The following is a 24,689-nucleotide window of genomic DNA, read 5'->3' as shown; positions in this document are numbered from 1 at the left end:
CGATCTTGGGAAGGCGATGGTCCTCCATTCTGGAGACGTGACCCATCCAGCGCAGCTGGATCTTCAGCAGCGTGGACTCGATGCTGTCGACCTCTGCCATCTCGAGTACTTCGACGTTAGGGATGTAAGCGCTCCAATGGATGTTGAGGATGGAGCGGAGACAACGCTGGTGGAAGCGTTCTAGGAGCCGTAGGTGGTGCCGGTAGAGGACCCATGATTCGGAGCCGAACAGGAGTGTGGGTATGACAACGGCTCTGTATACGCTTATCTTTGTGAGGTTTTTCAGTTGGTTGTTTTTCCAGACTCTTTTGTGTAGTCTTCCAAAGGCGCTATTTGCCTTGGCGAGTCTGTTGTCTATCTCATTGTCGATCCTTGCATCTGATGAAATGGTGCAGCCGAGATAGGTAAACTGGTTGACTGTTTTGAGTTTTGTGTGCCCGATGGAGATGTGGGGGGGCTGGTAATCATGGTGGGGAGCTGGCTGATGGAGGACCTCAGTTTTCTTCAGGCTGACTTCCAGGCCAAACATTTTGGCAGTTTCCGCAAAGCAGGACGTCAAGCGCTGAAGAGCTGGCTCTGAATGGGCAACTAAAGCGGCATCGTCTGCAAAGAGTAGTTCACGGACAAGTTTCTCTTGTGTCTTGGTGTGAGCTTGCAGGCGCCTCAGATTGAAGAGACTGCCATCCGTGCGGTACCGGATGTAAACAGTGTCTTCATTGTTGGGGTCTTTCATGGCTTGGTTCAGCATCATGCTGAAGAAGATTGAAAAGAGGGTTGGTGCCAGAACACAGCCTTGCTTCACGCCATTGTTAATGGAGAAGGGTTCAGAGAGCTCATTGCTGTATCTGACCCGACCTTGTTGGTTTTCGTGCAGTTGGATAATCATGTTGAGGAACTTTGGGGGACATCCGATGCGCTCTAGTATTTGCCAAAGCCCTTTCATGCTCACGGTGTCGAAGGCTTTGGTGAGGTCAACAAAGGTGATGTAGAGTCCTTTGTTTTGTTCTCTGCATTTTTCTTGGAGCTGTCTGAGGGCAAAGACCATGTCAGTAGTTCCTCTGTTTGCGCGAAAGCCGCACTGTGATTCTGGGAGAATATTCTCGGCGACACTAGGTATTATTCTATTTTTCTATAATCTTTCTATAATCATTAACTTTTCTATAATCAGCATAAAATCTAACCATCCCATCTGGTTTAGGCATCAGGACACGAGGTGAACTCCAATCTAAGGTTGAGTGTCTAATAATATCATTCTTTAATATATATGCAATCTCTTGATCTACCAGTCTGCACTTTTCAGCATTCATTTGATATGGAAGTTGTTTGTTAGGTTTTGCATCTCCAAAATCAACATCATGATAAGTTATTAGGGCACATCTGGAAACAAGTTCATAAATTTTAAACATAGCTGTTTCATTTGCTCCTTTTTCAGAGGCTGAAAATGAGCCAACTTAGCATCCAAATTCTGTAAAACAATCAAATTAGACAGAAGAAACCTGGACTTTGTTTGAACTGACCCTCACAAGAGTCAGCTTATACCATCTCATAGTTCCTATACTCCTTAGATCTATCAATAACCAGTACCACTGGTGAAGGCTATGCATTGCTAAAAGTCAAGTTCTCAATATAAGATGTTTAACATGTTGACATGGCAACTCTGTATTTAACATCTCCAATCAGGTGTTCTAACTACGTAGCTTACTTCAGTCACCTTTGACTCTATCTCAATCAGGCCTGAAAATTTTGCCATAAGGGGATTGGAATTTGTTAGGAAAAGGATTAACACTCATCCCCCAGTTTAAAAGTTCTCACTCTAGCCTTTTTATCTTACCAGGCCTTCATTTTGCCTTGAGCCACTTTCAAATTCTCTCGAGCTAATTTACTGACTTGCTACAAATATCTTTAAACTTTTAAACATAATCTAACAAATTCAACTGCACATACTCATTAACGCATTAAACAGCAGTAATGGTCCTCAAGCGGTGTCCAAACACCAGCTCAAAAGGACTAAAGCCTAATGATTCTTGTACAGTCTCTCTCACTGTAAACAAAAGCAAATGCAAATGGACACCCTCATCCCAGTCCTTCTCATTCTCAAAACAATAAGTACTCTTCATGTTTTGAGGGTTGAATGGAACCTCTCCAAGGCCCATTGAAATTCTGGATGATATGTAGATGATAATGTAAATGATATGATTTGATTAGCTCCCAATTTATAAACTACCTGTTGAAATAGCCATGTCATGAAATTACTTCCCTGGTTTGATTGAATCTATTTTGGCAAACCGACTAAAGTGAAAAATTTTATGAGCTTTTGACAGAACTTTAGCTTTAATTTGTCACAATGATACTGCTTCTGGAAACCAGGAGGCTATACACATGACAGTTAACAAATACTTATTCCCAGCTTTTGTCTTGGGCAATTGGCCAACACAACTCACAAGATCTTTAGAAAAGGTTGTAATGTGATTGATAGTACTCATAGACTTGTGTGGGGCACAAACACACTTTTATTAGCAAACAATTAACAGCCAGTATCTACAATGGTCTTCAGGTAAATTGGAGGTAATGCTGAAAACAGGGTTTATATCGGGACTGATGGGGGCAGAGCCAAGAGGAGGGGCTGGTCATCTAATCTACCCATAGACAGTGAATTCCAATTAACTGCATGCACCCCTTCCTTCAGAAGAGAACTTTCGGGTGAAAACAGAGACCACATTCAGCAACACGAGTTTTTTACAATTATTTACAAATAGAGTCTGTCTGGGGGCCTGGTTATTCTAGTCGAGCACCTTAGAACTAGTGGACTTTGCTCTTCCAGAATTTCCTGTGCTTCTTGTGGGTCTTGGTTACTAGGACTCAAAGGGGGACTCGGGGGTTCAGGATAGTTCCATGGTTGGAATCATGTTGTCAACCGCACTGCAGGAACAACTTAACACTCTGAAAACTCATTTCCTAACAACAACAACACTCCCTCCACTGGTAAACACTGGTAACAGGTCCATCAATTCATGCTGATTTCAACTTATCCTGCGCAGATGTATCGACCCCAAGACCGCGAATCCAATTTATTTCACCCATAGCAGTCTCATCACCAAACTCCAAAACACTGTCCAACACGAGTGACTGGGCAGCCACAATTTTCAAATGTCACTTGTGGTGACCCTTCCTTTACTGAAACCAAACCCTCTGACACGAAATATTTGAATTCATCCCTAATGTTATCAGCAGGTCTGGAATCTTTTTGATTTCTATGTTTTTTTTTAAATCTCTGAACACTGGCATCTGGCACTGCCTCCTTTCTTTTTTGCTCAGCATGGAAAATTTTGCTATCACTTGACCAGGTTTTTTATAATAGTGGCAAAGGGGACCCAAAGGTTTTTCCTTTACTTGTTTCCCTTCATCTTTACCCTTAACATTACTTCCCGATTTATTTTCTAACTTTATATGGATAGTCCATATTACCCTTTTGGAAGGTTCTACTTGGTACAAAATTAACCTTGTGGGTTAAAGCATTCTCATCCACTAATTTAGAAGATTTCTGCAAAGTTTCCACTCACTTTTCATCTAAATATGCTTTTATGTCATTAGTAACACACCTTTTAATTTCCTCAACTAACACAAGCTCTCTCTGTCTGTAATAATCATCTTTTTTTTTGATGTGCACCATTGGTCAAAGCACACAGTTTTGTCATATGCAAAATCCATGTCAGACTAGTTCACCAATTTCTTCAAATTCCTGAATTTTTGCCTATAAGCTTCTGGAACCAATTCATAAGCTTTAAGCATGGCTTGCTATACAATAACTTGTTCGGTTGTAAGCCTGCTGGTCTTTCCCTTTAATCATACTTTGTAACATGAGGGACCAACAGTCTTGTGGTCACTTTAAAATCGTAGCAACTTTCTCAAAACTTGAAGCATTTATCAATCTTACCTCATCAAATGGAGGAACTAACCTAACTTCCCTACTGGTCACAAATCTCTCACGAGGACCAAAAGATGGAACTCTGTTTCTCATCTTCTCTCTCTCAAACTTCCTTTGCTTCTTAGCTTCCTCTGCCTCAAATCTATGTTTTTCTAGCTCCAGCTCAAATTCACATAGCTCAAACTTCCTTTATTCTCTCTCAAACTGCCTTCTCTGTTTTCTTCACATCAAATCTACCTGTTTCGAACTCCAAATGTTCCAATTGTAACCGCTGCTCAAGGGATTTACTCTTGGGAAACTGTTCTCACTCCTCCTCTCCAAACTTTCCTTCTCCTGTGATTCTCTAGATCTCTGCCTTTTTTATAGATGGCTTTATTGCAACAAGACCCAACCTTTGGGCAATAACCACCAACTCATCCTTTTTTGGACTCTGCCAGCCCACAGAGGATGGTGATTTCAAAAACTTATCAATATGCATGGCTACTGTTTTCGCACACACGCAAGCCTTTTAATTGGTTTTCAAAAAATAATTCAATCAATCAAATTGAAAATCAATCAATCAATAAGCTTCAATTTTGTCAAATCTCAGTTGGAATTGTCCATTATCCCACAGAGTCATTCCTGCTGTGTGTTTGATAAAATAGCCGCTGATCATAAAGTCCTGTTCCTACAGTGTTCCACAAATAGCACTCTCTCACCACCTGCGTTCCTGGAAAAAGCGAATTTGGGTACAGCCTGTACTAGCTGATTCCACCCAGTCTCTCCAAAGCTGTGAATGGTTGCAGCCTATACTAGCCTTTAAAGTGATGCTCACACTGAGTGAAATGGGAGCTTGTAATAATACCTAAAATATTGCAAATCCTGGTTTAATGGATCTACACCCAGATATTTAGTGCAGCATGTACAGAACTCATTACATCTAATTTAAATGGCATTTAATAGATTTTTTTTGAGCATTTCATTAAAATACACAGTGAAACTGGCTATTTGTATGATCAAAAAGTTATCCATGTTTGAGAACTATCAAACCTAACCCCCCCCCCCACCCCACAAAGTGTTCATGGATTGATTAAATAGCTGAAATAGTGTTGGTTGTGGACAAATCCATGTTCTGCATAAAGCTAAAGGCAGACCCTTGGAATCATTGGTTCCATTCCAGTTTTATAGGTTCTGAGATAGTCAATGAGATCAATTTGGGAACTGCAGACATGTCCACGGATGGAACAGTTTGTGACCTGACCTGTTCCTTCTATTGATTATGTGTGATCTCTTTGTTCTCCCATTGCACGGCCTTGAAGTTCTGCAACCAACCGACTGCTCCTCTATATTGATTGCTTTTGAGCTATAGTTTCCCAGGAGTCTTTGGGGATGTAGCATTTCTTAAATGTCATACAACACAGAACCTGTGGCCAACCGTGTCCATGCCAATCATCAGATCTATGCTGTTACTACTGTGACAGAATATAGATATGTTTTTTGGAGTTAAATTGAGACAGATTTTAGTGTAGGTCACAAACAAACACTTTAAAAGAGATCTTATTTAAAATACTGAAGCTCTATCCCATGCTGGACATGTTGGGGCCTACAGTCTTTGCAGAAGCTTTGTTAGAGCGCCCAAAATACTTCACTAATGGATTTCTTTTTACAAAAAGGCAACAGATAAAAGAGCTTGTCTGGTGTGGAACTTGCTGTTCTAAGAGGGCCATGTGGTTTTGCAAGCAGAGAATCAAAGAGGCTTTCTTTCAGAGAAAGAGAGAGAGAGAGAGAGAGAGAGAGAGAGATCAGTTCCACAGTGTTACAGTCAGCAGCAGCAACTGGAACAGGACAAGCTGGCAAACTTGTGGAAAACCCCATTTGGAAGATGGGTTGTGAGTGCTTAGTTCAGCCTGGTCAAATCCCTTGTGGTACATGCAAGGAGATGACTGGTTGTCTAATGTTTCACTTGGAGTAAGAGAAGCAAAAAGGCACTCTGTGGTGACCTGAAAGAAAGAGGTTATCATCTGGAGAACCCTGAAGGGGCAAGTTTCTTTGGCAAGACACTGAAGCGGCTGATGGAAGTAAATCAGCTGTGGGTGTCAGCGTACAACGAATCTCTCTGAAAACCTACAAGAACCTTCCTGAGCAGTAACCATTTACCTTTCAAGCACCAAAGCCTGGTGAATTTTATAAATGTTAAATTCTGTGCCCAGTATAAGAATTGCCTGCAACCAGTGCACTTGGAGGAATGAGAAGTGAGATTGGACTGTGAATCAAAATTTTTTTCTTAACTTAAACACACATTACATATATACGTGCGCTTAGATTGAGAAGGGGGGTTAAATTATATGTCAAAAGTGATAACTCAAAATGTGATCCTGTTTTCATGTTTAAAGATAATTAAAACCAAAGTTTGTTTAAGTAACCCTTTGTCTTGGTGAATATCTATTGCTGCTAGGTTTTGGGGTGCTCTGAGCTCGTAGCACTACTTTATTCTATCCGCATTCCCATTAACTCCTCTTGTTTTCTACCACTCACTTACCCATCTTTGGGATGTGGGTGGCTCCTGGAGAATTTAAAAGAAACCCACATAGTCACAGGGAGAATATACAAATTTCACAGACAGCACTCAAGGTCAGGGTTGAGCCCATGTCTCTTGTGCTGTGAGATAGCAGCTCCACCCGCTGTGCCATTATGCCATCCCTGCTTCTTTAAGCACATTCTTGAACATGTTCTACCATCTGCCTGCTAATCATTTCATCTGGATATTACTGGAAGATTTAAAGACAAAAAATGTTCATTTGCAGAATGAAGCATTGATGGTAATGTTGAATGCACAAGTTTTATGAACTTGGCAAAGGAAATAGGTTGAAAGTTTAAGTACATGTTTCTGTGGTAGGACATGTGGGGAAACCAGTGTAAATTTGAAATTATTTTTGTGTAATTCCAATCCTGGAATGCACAAAGCTCACTGGAAAAGTATTTTTCATAATTAAGGAGAGAGTACAATTTTTATAAATTTATCAAGCTTTGAAATTGTGCTAAGTTATGCGACATTTATAGTATCATGCAGTGTTAGATGAAATGGACTGTATAATGGATGCAGAACAAGTTACCTTGGTGCGTGACTGCACCTAGTGCTGTTTAGAGGAACATCACAAAAGCACTAGAGCATGAAATTTAACAGACAATACAATACAATTTACAGTAACATTCTTTTGGGAAGGCAGAACTACTAATTTTTCATGTGAGCTGTTTACATCAATGGTTGAATATATTTATTATCTTCCATGTGTAGTCTTTAATATGTCTTCAAATTAACACTCCTTTTGTTACTGTGATAAATTGATTTCACTAATTTAAAGGCTGACTGTGCAATTGGTAAGCTTGTACAGTCCTAACCTCTAGCTGGATATGTGAAAAATAGACCTCTGCTTGTTTCAAACAAATGATATCATGAAATTAAAAATTAGCTAGCCTGTTGCTGAGTCATGACATTAATAAAACATCTTTAGCTTGGAGCTCTGAAAAGCCACTGTTATTTATTGCGAAAGTCAAAGCAAACATTTTATTCATGTGCACCGTCTTGAAATGCACTTTCTTTTAAATTGCTCCTAATTTATTCTAGAGGCAACCTGGCTTGGGACATTGTAATTGCATCGTACAAAACAGTTGCTCTGAGTCCATTCCATAGATGGCAATCTTACAGTACCCATCTTTTCTGATCATTCAACTTTTCAGCAAAATCTCTTAATGAAGTTAGGAGACCCAAGTTCACTGTCATAATTTTGTAATGCAGTTTTGTACAATATAATAATTTATCACTTGCCAAGCAGGCAGTTTTAGTTTATACATTTAATAAGGGCATCCTTTAGTATGGGTAATTAGGAATGAACAGTTTGCATATTTACTAAATGCAAAATGTCATTGCCACCACGGCCTATTGCCTACATGAATTATTTCTCTATCTGGGCTAAACAGCTGTGCAATTATTACTACCATAATCAGATATTTTTTTTTTGTATGTAAGTTTTATCTTGTGAGGCAATTAATTTAACTCTTCAATAGCCATAGAGAATTTTTGCATGGTTGAGAATGGAGGACCTCAGTGCAAACTTAAATGTGAGTCAGTAATACCAAAGTACTAGTTTTTCATAATGCATAGTTGTTTAAAGAAATTGAAATGCATTTTAAGAATCATATTTTATCTTGAGACTTTTCAAGGATTGAATATATTTTTAGCAATGTTCTTTCATTTCATTAAAATGTACATGATTCAAAGTATCTGTTTCAAGTAATATAAATAGATGTAGCTATATTCTTAGGCAACTGTGCAAAAAGTTTTAAATTGTATTACATTAAATATCACATCATTACATTTTAATAATTTTTGAGGGCAATTTTCATTGCCTAAATGATCAGTCATTTTATGAATGATATTGATATTATTGCTTATAAAATAAGACTTTTCAGGTGGTCAACAAATATGTGGCAATATTTTATTAAGATGCACATATTTAAAATCATCTCTACTTTTGTATTAAAATTGTAAATGAATATGCTTAGCTCTTGTTTGTTGGATAGTTATATATTATAGAATCCAGAATGTCCATCGCTGAAGTGAATGGCAAAAAGAATATGTGTAATTAAAACAGATATAATAGGTGTTTGATACATTGAGGAAGGGTAATTAAATGATTTAATGAAGCACTTATTATTTAATCAATTTACTGAAAAAAAACTCACATATTTTTGGATAAATCTGCTATTTTTCTATTTTGGTATTGAAGATATCTTTCCTATTCTTTTTTTGATATTGACAGTGATAGCAAATACTTCCTTGGACAACATATGACTATTTGTTGTCTCCATTGTTGTATTGAGATTGAACTTATTCTGCACTGGATTAAGTAATGAGGAGCTTTTTTTAAGGACTTGGAGGTCAACGATGTTACTAACACCTTGGGTTTAACTGAAATGGACAGATTTAATGAGGTTTGTTGGGTGTCACACAAAGAGACATAGATAGAGATCCTTTTATTGGAAATAAATTTGTTCAGCTTTACAAATCTACTTAACAGTTAATAATAGGTTTGTGAAGCAGGTCAGGAGAGGTCATATTGTCAAGTTGCAATACAGTATAAATTGTATTGATGACTACAATCATTTGATTTCAAGGTCTTATATAAATTATATATAAAAAAGCAAACAGGCTATTCTCTAAAATTTATATGATTTTAATAAACTATATCAGAGACAAGGTAGTAAAATTAGGTATTTCACAAAATAACTTATTTTTATCACCTTAAATATTCTCTGGAAATTATAGATGTATTCACTATTGGTATTTTAATTCAAATATTATGGTAAGGGTAGTTATAATTGAAATAGTCATTAAAACTCAAAGGGTTTTATAAAAGTTGCTTTATTCAATTCATCCACAAAGTAAATCTCTGCTTAATTGTAGAAAAGAACTGGAAGAATATGAGCAGACAAAGAAGAAGGAATGGGAAAAGAAAATTATAGAAGAGGAAGAGAGGAAAAAGCGTTACCAAGCCCGAAAGATGCATTACCTCCTCAGCACTGAGCAGGTCTGTGTACCTGTCCTGACAGCTTGCATAGTCGCCTGGGTCCCTGCCTGACAGAGATAAACTATCAGGCTGAATGGGACATGACTTGCTGAAATGATATCACAAAGACAATACTTCGAGTTCAATTTAGTGCTTCTCTATTGTAGAGTGCAAGCACCATGACTACTAGGTGACAGCATCTTCATACTGGAAGCATCAGCATTGTTGGCAGAAAGAGTCCAAGTCAGCAGTTTGATCTGCTGGCAGATAACACAACAGGAAGGGCATAACCTCAGCCTAACAACTCATTTTGACTGCCTTGTTTTGTATTGTAATGTTGTCAAGCTCTAGCCAACAAGCTGTTAAACTAAGATAGTAAAACATTTTTTTAAATTGTTTTATCTTTTCTGCAACTGTTTTAGTAGGGTAGAGTTCCAAAGTGTAGGTTAATTGCAACTGACAGACTTGCTTTATGAAGACTGCTTTAGGTTCATAAAGCAGCCGGTTTTCAAAATCAATGTGACTAGAAATGTCTGGAAGAATTTTTTTGATGTTGCTACAACAAAACAAAGTGGCCTTCATTTAAGTAGCATAGTTGACTGAGTACGTGGAAGGATAAAATGGTAAATGCAGTGAAACTATTTTTGTTTGTCTGTCTGCTAAAATTTGATTTAGTACTGTGCCAAATAAATGTGATATAGAAGTTAATTAAGTTGACACAGATAGTAAGCTGAACCCATAATTCAAATATCACATTACAGGTGTACGATTTATGATTTGTTTTAATTCCTTAATTTTTATACTTATTAAAAATATTATTTGCCAGTCCAATATTCACAGTAACCCTAAATATTAGATTAATAGAAAATATTTTATCTTGCATATGCTGAGATATAAATTTATATAATTCAGAAAGGAGTCATATCAATTTTATGCCATCATGGACATTAATCCACATAAGCACATTATAGTTAAAAAGAAAATACATAACTGCATTATTAGATTTTCAATATCTCTACCAACAATACTGTACAGTTAAAAGCTGCTGTAAAGATGGAGTCATTTAATTTTTTATACAATTAAATTATGGTTGAAAAAATTGCATAAATTATTCTAATCTGTTGAATGATGAAAATAAGGAAAGTTCTGTTGTGGTTTTCAAGTTTGTTCGTGTTTTCAAAGCTATTACTTTTTATGAATAACTTATTTTCAAAGACAAAGCAGAAGAAAAATAATCTGATATAGGATGTAAGCAAATTTGTACTTCTCAAGAAAGAAACTAAATTGAAAACTAGAGTAATGAATGAGCCCTAAAGAAGCGGAAACATTTACCCCCAGCTTTGCTGCATAATAAAAATAACAGGCCAATAAAATTGTTTTTGTAACAAGATAAGAGAATGGTAATAAGAGAATTTGTAATAAAAATGAGATATTGCTTATTCAGTCTTTAACTTTTTAAGGCATAAATATGACTGCATTTTCTTATATTCTTATATTGACACCTTGAACCTTTGAGACAAAAGGGACTCTCCCAAAATGCCAATCCACAAGACAAGTAGGTTTTATCCTTAATGCTTGCAACCAATAGGGCAAGATTTCAATTTTGGACGTAGATTGTTGAACATAAAGTATAAGGAGGTCACAGTATCTTTGAGTTTGTTTATTGTCATCTGATTATATATACACTGTTTCATCAGGTTGCATATGTATGTCTCCAGACCATATTGCACACAGACACACAGTACACCCAACACATAAATGACATGTACATAGCGATTCAAAATAAATGTATAGAAAAATAATATTCATGTTTCTAGGTTTGTTCAACGCCTCACTGTCTGCAGGAAGAAGCTGATTCCCAGCATGACAGACCTCTTCTATGAAGTCAGTGACTCAAAGTTACTGCAAATTGGATGGTAATGGCAGCCTATTATTTGGATGAGGAAAAATAATTAAACATTCAGCGGTGCAAAGGGACTGGGGGGTCGTCATGCAGGACACACTGAAGGTTAATCTCCAGATTGAATCAGTGTTGAAGAAGGCAAAAGTAGTATTGGCATTCATATCTAGAGGAATAGCATTCAAGAGCAGGGGTGTGATGTTGAAGCTTTATAAGGCACTGGTGAGGCCTGACTTGGAGAACTGGGTACAGTTTAGGCTCCTTATTTAAGAAAGGATGGTCTAGCATTGGAGAAGGTTTAGAGAAGATTCACAAGAACGATTCCTTGAATTATGGAATTGGCATATGAGGAACATTTAATTGCTCTTTGACTGTACTCTTTGGAGTTCTGAAGAATGGGGGGGGGGGGGGGGAGGGCCCTCATAGAAGCTTTTTGGATGTTGCAAGGCCTGGACAGAGTAGCTGTGTAAAATTGATTGACATGGTAGGGAGACTAGAATAAAAGGGCACAACTTCAAGATTGAAAGGCACCCATTGAAAACAGATACAAAGAAATTTCCTTAGCCAGATATTGGTGAACCTCTGGAATTTACTACCACAGGTGGCTGTGGAGGTCAAGTTGTTGGATGTATTTAAAGCAGTGATTGATCTGAATAGTCAGGGTATCAGATTATGGGGAGAAAGCAAGGGAGTAGGGCTGAGTGGGTGAATGGAGGAGCAGACTTGATGGGCTAAATGGCCTACTTCTGTTCCTGTGTCTTAGGGTCCTTAAAAATTCTCAGCCCTCTTTAAGCACTTTTCCCTGTAGATTTTGACGACAGAGGGAAGGGAGACTTCAGTGATCTTCTCAGCAGTTTTTCTCACCCTCCATCTTGACCTTCATTCTGATGGTTTGCAGCTACCATGCCACATTATGATACAGCCAGCTAGAATTGTTCTTCAATAGAACATTGTTAGGATGGTGGCCAGTTACCTTTCACTCCTCAGCCTCCTTAGGAAGTATGGGCACTAATGCCCCTTTCTGACAAATGAGGAGGTATTGCAGGTCCAGGATAGTTCATCCTTTGAATGGATGCTAAGGAACTTTGCACTCCCCATTCTCTCAGTGATGGAGCCTTTGATATGTAGTGGAGAGTGGTCCTTCATCCTCATAAAGTCCACAATCATCTCCTTTGTCTTACCCACATTGAGACTAGTTTATAGATTTTAACATCACTTTAAACATAACAAAAATTAACTACTTTCCAAGCATTAGTCAATTCTAAAGATGTTGTTTTTAAGGGATGTATTACCTCTCCGTGGAATTCATGACATAGGAATTCGATGCGCAGGGAGTATCATAACTCACTCAGTGGAGCATATCAATGAATGGGCTTTGCATTAAATATTTGAAAGGTATCATTGTTCTGTTGCACAACCGAGCTCAAACCACCTCTGGGAGAAGCCACATTAACTAAACAATTCACCACCATCTTCACAGGGCTAGTTGTTGGCTTCTTGACAGGAAGAATGTACAAAGAGTAAAAACTCAAACATTGGACCAAAGTTTTGGTCTACTGAACAGTAGTCATCCCTGCCCTACTGGTGCTGCAAAGATGAAGGCAACCCCGAGTAGGTGCCTTAAGTTTTAGAGACGTACCACTTGTAGAATTATCCAGTCCAAATTCAAAAAATATTTGGGTGTTTCACATAATCAAAGCAGGGATGATAGTTCCCTAGCACGTGGAACCTGGGGTTGGCCACTCAGAGAAGTAGATGTCTCTTTAGAATAGTGAATCTTTGAAATTCTCTAACCAAGTGGGCTGAGGAGGTCATTCCCTGATTGTGTGCAAGGTCAAAGAAGGAATTGAGAAATATGGGTCAAATACAAAATATGACAGAGGTATAGATTGTCCTTATCTTCTTGAATAGTAATCCTGGCGCAGTGGGTCAAATAGCCTGCTGTAACCACTATTTCTTATTTTCTACATTCACATTCTTGTTAATGGTTTGGATAAAAATCAGTATTCTTCATTTGAGGGGTTAATACATGAGAAAACAATATGAGTCAGTTTTATTAGAGAACTATCATAATATTAGATACCTGCATTGTATCAGTGAGCACTTCTCTGTAGAGAAAGAAAGGAGATGAATTTATATGATGCCCTTCATAATCCCAGAATGTCCCAAAGTGATTTATAGCCAGTGAAGTAATGGCGTAGCTGTGATTTTTTTTTCCATTTTTCTCTGGGCAAAAGCAAGCTAAAGGCTAAAAATAGATTTAATTATCATCAATTACGCAAGTGTGAAGTTTCTGGATCTTTCAAAACAAGAACAGTGAAAGTACTGGCCATATGGTATTCAGGTGTTTCAGTAGTGTTTCAAAAATGTTCTTGATAATGCTTCGAGGATAACATGCGTGAAATTGCACCAGGAAATTCTTTGGTTGCAATTAGAAATTGCTTTGACAGGACTGTAAAGGTTTAGCTTACAATCTCAAACTGGTCAGTGGTCGCCTTCTGATTCACAAGTAATAATGTATCCTTCAAATTCTGTGGCTACTATTATGATATAGATTGGCCTTGACTAGGCAGATAAGTAAATTTCATGCTTAGGTAGTTGATCTACTCGTCCAATCTGGCATAAAATGAAGCAATATTTCACCTTCATCTAAAGTTGCTGGCATATTCTTTCTGGTTCTGTTACACATCTTCAATCTATTCAGGTCTGCCTTGATTTAAGAGAATTGACAACACTACAGAATATTAAAACACAAAGGAATATATTAAAAATTAGTTATTATGGACCCATGACTGCAGTCACTACTTTCATCACAATTTTGACAAATGTCTTGGTACTTTACCATATCTTTGATGAAACTAACAGGCAGGTGCCCTTATCTGACTCTCACATATTTTGACATCACAAACCTCCTCAGCATTTAGTTTAACTTTGAAAGTTGGTGCACAGTGAACATACAGATTATTTGTTAACTTAAGTGAATGGGAATTGTGTTTAAACAATATTGTTACATATTTTTTTTGAAAGTTAACGCAGGTCTTTCACGCACAACTTCTGAAATTAGGAGGGTTATTATGCATAAAATCACAGAAACTTAGAATAAAAACCTGAAGGAAACATTTGTACGTGAACTAATGTTAGTAAAGTGTGTAGTTATGTGGGGATGAGTTAATCTGGCTGTGATTAAATAGTTGTTTTTGAATCTTTGGACCCGACTCTTGGATAATAGTAGCACACGTATATTGATGAATGAATAAATAATAGTTTATTATCAACATATGTAAGTACATTGCACAGATGCAATGTAATTCTTACTTGTCGCAACTTCCCAGTTATGTAAAAGGCAAAAATAGCAAATGAACTATTTTTAAAATACCTTGAAGAGAAAATAAGATAATAAAAATTAAAGGAAAGAGAAAATAAAATAAATAATAAATATTCAGAGTTGGCCCCCTCGTACAAAAATATAGTTGTCAAGAGTGCAGACAGAATGAGTCTAACAGTTGGTGATGCAGGCTATGGTCATCTTTCTGCAATCAATAGGGTGCTTAATAAGTCTGAATGATTGGAAGTGTGTTGGAACTGGTATAACAAAGTGGGATGTTGGTGGTATTGAAGGTTAATTCTGTTATTAGGCATTGAAGTGGATTTCTGGGTAAATCATCCATTTTAGAGTATAATATTGGTGTTGACAGTGATCTGGTACTCGACTCATGAAGTTATTTTTCAGATACATAGATAATGAAATGAGGATATTCAGTTACATCACAGCTGAGTTTAATTCTGCTCTCAATCAGTGCATGAGCAGAAGATATCAAACCAGATGAATGGGTAATAGACACCTCAATTGAGTGATTTTGAATAATGACGGTTGGTCAATTAATACATTGAAATATTGTGCAGAATTTCCAGCAGGATTACATGGATGGACAAGTTCAGAGAATACTTTGATTTGCTTTTTGAAAATGATAATTTAGTTCTAATTTCCCCATCATAGAATAGAAATAATAAAGATTTAATCGGTGTGATACTTCAATAGGTTTGTTTGTTAAACAAATTTGTTAAACAATTTGAGGCTTTTTTTCCCCAGTTGCTGACATTCCAAGTTTCATTGTGCCGCACACAGATTACATTTTATTGGCACATGTGTGATTTCTACAAATAAGCTTGGTTTTCCTAATTTGTTTTTTGGCCAGGATTGTGGGAAGATAAGATTACATAAGATTATTCACTTTAAGTAAACTAAGTTTTTTGCGATTTTACCCTCCTAATTTCAGGAGTTGTGTGTGAAGGATTTAAGTTAACTTTCAAAAAAATGTGCAACGGTATTGTTTAAACAATTCTCATTTAATTAGGTGAACAAATAATCTGCACATTCACTGCAGACCAACTTTCAAAGTTAAACTAAATGCTGAGGAGGTTTGTGATGTCAAAATATTTGAGTGTCAGATAAGGGCACCTGTCTGCTAGTTACATCAAAAATATGGTAAAGTACCAAGACATTTACAAATGAGAATAAATAAAATTTTAATTTTATCGAATACCTGATGAGGCCATTGCCATTAGATTTATGGCAAATTTGTCTAATAATTTGATGTTTGCTTTCATTTTTATTGTTGGCTTTCATTTTGTAAGTTCTTCAGTTCACTCAATTAAAGAGGACAGAAGATTAATATTGACAGTGATGATATCAGAAAACTAATTTCTAAAATGGTTATTTTGAGTTTTAGTTTCAAATATTGCATTATTAAGACCACTTGATTGAATTCTGTAAAATAACAAGTATTCCTCAATATGTTTGTAGTCATGTCTTTATTATTGGTTTAAGGTTCAATTAGGTTATTTTGTTGAATATTTCAAGTTTGGATAAACATTTATGAGATGTTGCTTGTAAAATAAACTAAAATGATGATAGTTATTTTCTGTATAGAGGAGATTAAAGTGAATAATTGTTGCGACAAATAACTTGTAAATTATTTGTTCTCTATTAACCCCTGAATTTACCTCAAATCATTGGATCAAAATTTCTGAAACATTCAGACCAATGATAAAATCTTATGATCTTACAGTTTATCATGCTTCTTAGTAAATAAATAGAAAAATACTAGCTTCACTCAGATTTACTCTCAGAATCTTTTCCATGGATTGGCACCTTGTCATGGTGGAGAAGCTTTGGTTGTCCTGAGATCCTGAGAGTGATGCCATCTGGAGCTATGCTGGTAGGGTTACTCATGGCAGTAAGGTTGAGTGTGAGGCCCCTGACAAAGAACAATCCTACCAAATCCTCAACATTGTAACAGGAGGACAAATTTACTCTGAACTCAACAGCTGTGAAGGGGGGTGAAGGCTGCAACAAGTCCATCAGCTCCAATCGTCATGATTTCCATGCCATTGGAATGAGTTGGTTGATTTGTGAAGTATCATGTGCTTCTTGGAGTGCAACATCAAGTACAGTTAAACAAATACATGCACAGGCATCTTTGATCTGTGGGCAATGGAACGAAGGCCATCATCCTCGACTATGAGGGATCGTCATGACAACGACTCTCAGAATAAAAATGAAAAAAGTGAATTATTTTGAAATAAAAACCACACAAGAATGCCATTTCTAATATATTTTGGAAGAGGAAAACTCTTCTAGATAAATAATGGTTCTATATGATTTGTCTGAGCAATTTAATTATATTGTTATTGTATTATTTAGGCATTCCAAAAACACTTCTTTAAAAAAAAGTTAACTTGCATTATTTTTATGGAATACATCAGCAATGGTGATATATCTATGCATTTTCCTTTTTTATTTTTATATCTTTTTTATTAATCATATAGGTAAACAATGCATGAGGAGAAATGGAATATATAATCAAGAAAATAAATCACTCGAACAAGTTATTTATTATGAAGAGTTACCTTAAAATCCACTGATATAATTCAAAAAAAATGCCAAACTATATCTTTATGAAGTAGCAATGAACCTCTTCAACCCATTCTTGAACTTCCTGAGAGTACTGATTTAGTAATTCATTAAATGACAGATACAACAAAGCTTGTAGACGAGATAGGTAAATAGGTGTATTACATTCATAGGTACCACAATTAAGTGATCATTTATAAATGCTGAATGAAGATTGAAGTCGCTCAGACAATAAAATATTGTAACATAATTTTCAACTTAATGTATCTCACAATGCATAAATCTAAATAATAATGCATAAAATTTAAAATAAATCTTCCAACTCTAAACAATAATAATAAGCAGTTAAATGCAGACATATAAAACAGTTGAAGTTATATCAACCTATTTTTAATAGTTGATATACAAACTTAAAATAAATTATATATTGATTTTAATCTAACACTATTAAGCTAATTTTTGAACCATCTGAAAAAAATATTTGGTGATAATTCAAATAGAAATATTGCAATAAAACAAAAACATCCACACAATGCTTTTTTTAAATAATCTGCATAAAATTGGTGGTCCACAATACCATGAGGTTTTTTAAAAAAATGTGTTGTATTTTCTTGAGAATATTTGCTTGAGAATAGGTACTGATAAGTTGAAATTGTTATTAAAAATTTTAATTCAGCATGATGCATTTTTTTAGTCGCAGGTTTGTATTCTATTTGAGTTTTATTTCCATGCAGGTGGTTACTCCTAACTTTATGGCTCCATTTTATATGGCTGTGAACGTATTTTAGTGTTATTTAAACTATCACAGAGATTTATGAATGAATACCTGGAATTAACTATGAGAAAAGTAAAAATCAGATAAAAGATAAACATTAAATCTAATATAGAACTACAATACAAAGTGTGAATAACTTTAAAACCAGATGTTCTCATTTTGAAGTTCAAAGCATACTGTGGAAAATGTTATCAAACCATTATATGATATTTAAAATAGTTATTTTGACTCTATCTTAGAAAACAAACCAGATTATCTTTGAAAATGTATGCACATTACTGTTCATAAAGAAAAATAGTGAGATGTTAAGGATTTTTTCCATTGAACAGCTGGGAGATTAATATTTCAATTTTTAGTCTGCAAGTAAACTATCAATTAGTAGAAGGTGAGGTTTTTTTTGGAAATAAATCTCAAGCTTAAAAAATATTTAGGAACTATTTTAGAAGATTTTACTCTTCTATAAAAATATTTTCTGCCGATCTATCAATTGCACAATATAAAATCACTTTAAGATTTATATCATTTGCATTTAGAGGTTTACTGAATGAAATACTGAGATTCCATTGCATTTCCTTTTTATGGATTTTTTTTTGTTTACACATGTTCTTTAAACTGTAGCTTTTGAGAATTTGTAAAACTGAAAGCTATATTTATTATTAGGCCTCCTGTTTTGCTCAATTGACTTGCTTTATTAATTGCTTTCAACATTAATTATGAAATTTGTTTAATTAATCTTTACAAAGCTTTTATGTGAAAAGAATGAATATTACATGACAATGTATAGTTTTACTTTTGGGAAAACTCAGGACTGTTAACAGCTATTTATTTAAAAATCTAATTGTGCAATTGGGAAGCAGTTATATTACCTTTTTTTTTAAACTTTTTTTCTTTGAGTGCAATTGAAACTTAAACATTTTACTTAATGTAGATTAAAACAATGCATTAACAATCTACCTACTTCTTATCAGCAGGTCAGTTATTTGCTGAGTGGGATTTTTATAAATCCCATGGCAGTTGTATGTCCTGATAATTATGATGAAGTATGGTGGTCAGTGTTGATTCAGCAATTCTATCGACAGCACGTACTTCATTCACTGATCTCCTTCATGCTCTTCTTTACGGTCATTAAACATCTTGTGCCTTTTCTTGCCATCCCCTGTGGCCCTAATTACAAAAGGCCTTCATGAAAAGCATCTAGATTGGGGAGGAAGCTGACTGATGGATTGATAGCTTTGCAAAAGGGTCCAGAATTTAAATGCTATTCAATGGATGACTGGTCAACAAAAGGCACGTTTGCAGTTGTGCTTGACCTGGTGCAATTAATATTCTAGTTCATGCATGAATTTCTATGATGGGGGGGGACTTAAGGTGCCAAAAGTGTTTCTCTTGCATAACTCGTTTCCTTTTTTTCATGACAACCCAGAATTTTATACTTAAAATATCAATGTTGCCACAGCTCATTTGCCCGACTGTGTAATCAGAACACTAGCCAAAAGTAGAACTTGGTTCGGAGAGGTCAGAAGGAAGCTATTAACAGGGTCACTCCTGAGAATTCACCAGCATTATTGAGTTCAGTTTTAGCATGAATGTACAGCATGAATTCAGGGGTTTTTTTTCAAAACAGTTAGCACAGATTTCCCCATAGTCTTTATCAGTTTAAAAAATTGCCAAAGAAAATGGATTCCCATACCACTGTACAGGATAAGGGGGGGGTGGGGGGGGGGATGGGTGTTCTAAATATTGTGATCAACTTGAGTGGTGAACAGAAAAGTAGGTTTCTCACACACACATATTTTCAGTAGATGTCATTATATGAATTTTGGGATACTAAATAAATTATTGTATACAATGTAGAATTGACATTTGCCTTTCTACATTTGTGCAAATATTACTGGTCAAATGTTAAATAGAGTTTTTTTTAATTGGTAAAATATGTTTACTGTCACTTAAGTCATTAAATGCATTTAAAATTAATTTAAATTGAACAACAAGCATGAAACAGGCAGTTATTTAATGTCTTTGCAATGCATGTCATTAAGTTAATGTGTCACCTTTCCATCTAGATTCCAGGTATTTACAACTCTCCGCACAGGCAGTACCCAAGTGAGATTGAGTATAGATTACAACACACCAGACCACGGAGTCACACTTTATCTCGCAAAAAGGATGTCACTAAAGGTCTTGTAGATCCATTGATACCAGGCGTTCCATGTACCTTTTTTCCATTACTACCAACAATGCCAAGAAAGAAACCACAGGTAAGCAATTTCCTTGTTCTAGAAGATCGAGTGGCTTTTTTATATCTTTTTCCCAGTTAATGTTCACCATTGGTCTCAATGATTCATGGAATGTATACAAATACACAAAGCTGGTAATTTTTAAAATAATGCACATACAAATTAATTTATAAAATTTCCAAAGAAAAATTGATCAAATTTAATTAATTTTTCAGTAAGATATGAAAATAAATTTGCTCTTATTGTTTTTCTCTGCACAATCACTAATTGGTAACATGCCAAAATATAAATATTACAAAAGCTGTTCTTTGAAACAAAAATGTGCTTTTTTAAATTTTATTAAAGATTCATTGTTGTAGTTGTACTTCATAAAATTGATTGTGATTCATTTTGTTCAATTATTCAATGCAAGGATTGTTAAGTTCATAATTTATATTCCATTTGCAAACATATTTGATTCCTATGGTTAAATAGTTGTATCAACACTTAATTTTATTTATTTTTATCTTGAAAAGTAATGTTAATAATTATACAATAAATGCACAATCAAACAAAAGATTGGATTCTGTAAGAATTTTGGCCTATCATCAGTTTTGGAAAAGCTTGGCATCTGACATTGTTTCAAAATTGTAAATTGCTTAACTTGCATTGATGGCTTGTCTACTTATGCTGAAATGTCAGCCATTTTAAAAAATATTTTAACACCTGGGTCTAAAACTGGATATACAATTGAGTCTGAATATCACGGGGGTGAAGAGATGCTGCACTTGGAAGTAAATATAATATGTTTTCTATTATTCAAAACACTCGGGACTCAATGTGTATCGGTTATCTGCATTTTTCAGATTACTGAGAAATGAGTTTAAGCAGCCCAGTAGCTTCACCAGAATACTTGTATCAGCTATCACCGATCCTGACACCTCCTTGTTGCCAAACCTGTCGGGAGCCCGAGGACCCTATCCTATCCCACACACCTACCTATTGCTGTCACCAATCCTATCCAGGAGCCTGAGGTCCCCACTCCTGCTGTCGTCACTGATCCCCAACACCTTCCCACCACCGTCACCAAACCTGCCCAAAAGCCCGAGGTCCCCATTCCAATCCCAGACACCTCCTCACCCCCATTGCCAATCCAGCATGGGAGCCCGAGGTCTCTGCTCATGCTGCCATTGCTGATCCCCAATACCTCCCCACCACCATCACCAAACCTACCCATTCCAATCCCAGCCCAGTAGCATCAGCATAAAACAACAACAACAAAGAACAAGGGAAGGTTTTTCAAGCATTAAATAAAGTTTAATTCTTATCTTGAGTACATTTGAGTGCACAAAACCTCTTTTGGATTAAAAATGGCACTAACAGCACGTCAGAGTCCTACTTGAGTACGGCAGGTAAAAGAAAATCAAGTTGTGGTGTAATGCTGCCGCCAAAATTTTTTTAGGATAACTGAGAATTTTTCTAAAGTGGTTTTCAGATAATCAGAAACATTCTAAATAAGAATATAAGAGCGGGGATATGATGTTGAGGCTCTATAAGACACTGCTAAAACTTCACTTGTGAGTATTGTGAGCAGTTCTGGGCTCATCATTTAAGAAAGAATGTGGAGAGGGTTCGAAGAAGGTTCACGAGGATGATTCCAGGAATGAAAGGGTTATCATACGAGGAACTTCTGACAGCTCTTGGCCTGTATTTGTTGGAATTTAGGAAAATGGGGGGGGAGGGGAAATCTCATTTAAAATGTTGAAAGGCATGGACAGAGTACCTGCATAAAGGTTGTTTCCCATGATGGAAGAGTCTAAGACAAGAGGGCACAACTTCAGGATTAAAGATGCATAGGAATATCTTCAGCCAGAGGATGGTAAATCTGGGGAATTTGTTGCCACAGGAGGCCAGGTCATTAGGTATACTTAAGGTTGATAAGAATAAACATTTCTTAAAGGTGTTTTATTGTCATGTCCAATAAGTATTATGACCAATCAGGCAAGTACAGGCAACCACTGCTTTATGGGGGGGAGGGGGAGTGTATTGTCATCGGGTCCACATTATGAAATCTTTCCTAGTCAGATGAAAAATTGGAAAGTTCTCTCTTTTACAAATATTCCAGAAAAAGCATCAAGAAATGTAAGTTGAAAATAATTGATTTTCTGTTTGCTTATTTACTTTTTGTTCCCATATATTCGGTAAGAGCAAAGTTTATTCTATCTCTCAAATTTTGGAGTTGTTATTTGTAATTTCTGCAAGAGTGTATTTCTGTTACCTGAACAGTTGTTGTAGCCTATATGGATGCACAAACCAAGACAATTGAATGTTCTAAGTTGGCACCTTTGCACACTTTCATAGGGATAGGGTTGAGTCCATGGTTTAAATACATAATCTATATCAGTGGTTCTCAACCACGCTTTAATTGTACCTAATTGACTTATTGTGGGCAGTTTCATAGCTCCGAAGGAAATGGGCCAATGACAATTTTTCGCAAGCAAAATATTTCAGTAGCAATTGGGTCTAGAGCAGTGATTTTCAACTTTCCTTTCCCACTCACATACTACTTTAAGCAATCCCTTACTAATCACAGAGTACTGATGGCATAGGGATTACTTAAAATGGTATGTGAGTGGAAAGGAAAAGGTTAAGAACCATTGATCTAGATTATCAGTGCAATATTATACCAGTGTTGCATTATCAGAAGTGTCATTTTATGGATTGGGTATAAAAGAGAGAACTTTCCATTTTTCCATTTGACTAGGAAAGATTTCATAATGTTATTTGAATCATGTTTCAAGCAGCATAACTAATATGATTAACTGGATCACCGAGTACTTAGGGCAAGGCTGAAAACATCTCCAATAAGGGAGACTTCAAAGGTCCACTGTTAGTTAAATTCCCCCCCACCACCCACATCTTGGGGTTAGCACCCTTGATGGCATTGCCACTACGAAGTATTCCACTGTCAATGTTCTGATCAGAATCTTATTTGGAAAAGCCACATAAATATTGTATCTATGGGAACTTGTCAGAAGTTGATTATCCTGTGAAGATTGACTAACCTTCTGACGCCATAAAGCTTTTCACCCACCTCCAATGCATCAGTCAAGAATGTGTTGGAATGCTCTTCATGCTCCTATACAAATGTAACCCCTACAGCCTTCAAAACGCTCAGTACCATTGAGGACAAAGCAACCAACTTGTTGGTTTCCATCCACAACCTTAAACATTTACTCCATATTTCACCAACATACAATGGCTATGGTGTGTACCATAAAAAATGAGATTTGCAGTTATTTTCCTAATGTGGAATTATTATCAATAAAAGCAAGGGCTAAAGGAACACTGCTACCAAAAGGTTCTGATCCCATTTGTACACTAAGGACACAAGAGACTTTAGATGCTGAAATATAGAGCAAAAAAAAACAGTCTGCTTGAGGAGCTCATCAGGTCAAGCTGAATCACTGGAAGGAAAACAATACTTAACATTTTGGGATGGAGCCATTTATCAATATTGTATTCCTATTCTATTTAGTGGAAGAGGGGTGAAAGTGGATCTCCAAGAACTTGAGGAAATGTAAGATATGGCTCAAAAGATCACAGTAGAGAGGAAGTAGAGTTCATTGAAAAGGGAGATCATTTCAGGTGACCTGGAATGGAAGGCCTCATCTTGAGAGCAGATACAGAAGAGGCAGAGAAACTTGAAGAAAGTGGGAGGATGTGTTGTGTAGAGAGGTGTGGATCATTGGGTTTGTAGTAAATGTAAGTAGATAGCTTGGGTCCCCTAGTGGAATTAGAGAGATCTAGAAAGGGGAGAGGTGTCAGAAATTGTTAAAGTAAATTTGTGAATGGAGATGAGGTTAGCTACGAGGTTGACATGATTGATGAGTTCTGTACAGGTACAGAAAGTAGCCCTTGTGCAGACATTGATATATTAGAGGAAGAGTTAGGGAAGGGTACTGGAGTAGGTTTGGAACAAGGACGTACAAGAAAAACAGCAGTCATAGCTTGGACCCATGTCTTGCTGAAGGATTCCGTTTCAAACAGTGACCATTATTTTTCTCTCACTGATGTCGCTTGACCTGCTGAGTTCCTCCAGCAGATTGTTCTTTTGCTACATATGTACACTCTACTCACTTAAAGATGTGTGACTTTTATTTCATTACTGCTGTTGGTTATGAGGAAGAAAGAGCTGACAGTCACAGGTCAAGTCAAGCCCAGCGATCTCATAATTGGCCTTGAATTACGTGGGATTTAGTCCAGATAAAAGACCAGAGTAGGTTGTGTGGTGAAGTCAGTAGTCTTCAGCTAAGTGACTTGGGTGAGGGGAGAGGATAGGTTGATTAGTGGAGATTTAAAATGGTGTTCATGCTGTAGAAAGGAGATTTTAGAAGTGTGTGGGAATAATGG

The 24,689-nt window shown here is 36.3% G+C and overlaps 1 protein-coding gene across 5 annotated transcripts in view; it reads left to right on the top strand.

Moving 5' to 3' along the window:
• Window positions 1–24,689, top strand: part of spata17 (spermatogenesis associated 17) — a 327,736-nt gene that overhangs the window by 104,055 nt on the left and 198,992 nt on the right. For all 5 annotated transcript variants that reach the window (XM_069931278.1, XM_069931274.1, XM_069931275.1 and 2 more), the window contains 2 exons: window positions 9,369–9,492; window positions 20,124–20,318. In XM_069931278.1, the coding sequence (XP_069787379.1) occupies window positions 9,369–9,492; window positions 20,124–20,318 (319 nt within the window). The remainder of the gene's footprint in view (window positions 1–9,368; window positions 9,493–20,123; window positions 20,319–24,689) is intronic.

This window comes from Narcine bancroftii, chromosome 4 (genome assembly GCF_036971445.1).
Source record: "Narcine bancroftii isolate sNarBan1 chromosome 4, sNarBan1.hap1, whole genome shotgun sequence".
Taxonomy (NCBI): Eukaryota; Metazoa; Chordata; class Chondrichthyes; order Torpediniformes; family Narcinidae; genus Narcine; species Narcine bancroftii.
Note: the sequence above shows the minus strand (reverse complement) of the source record. Positions and strands in the feature narration are given on the sequence as shown.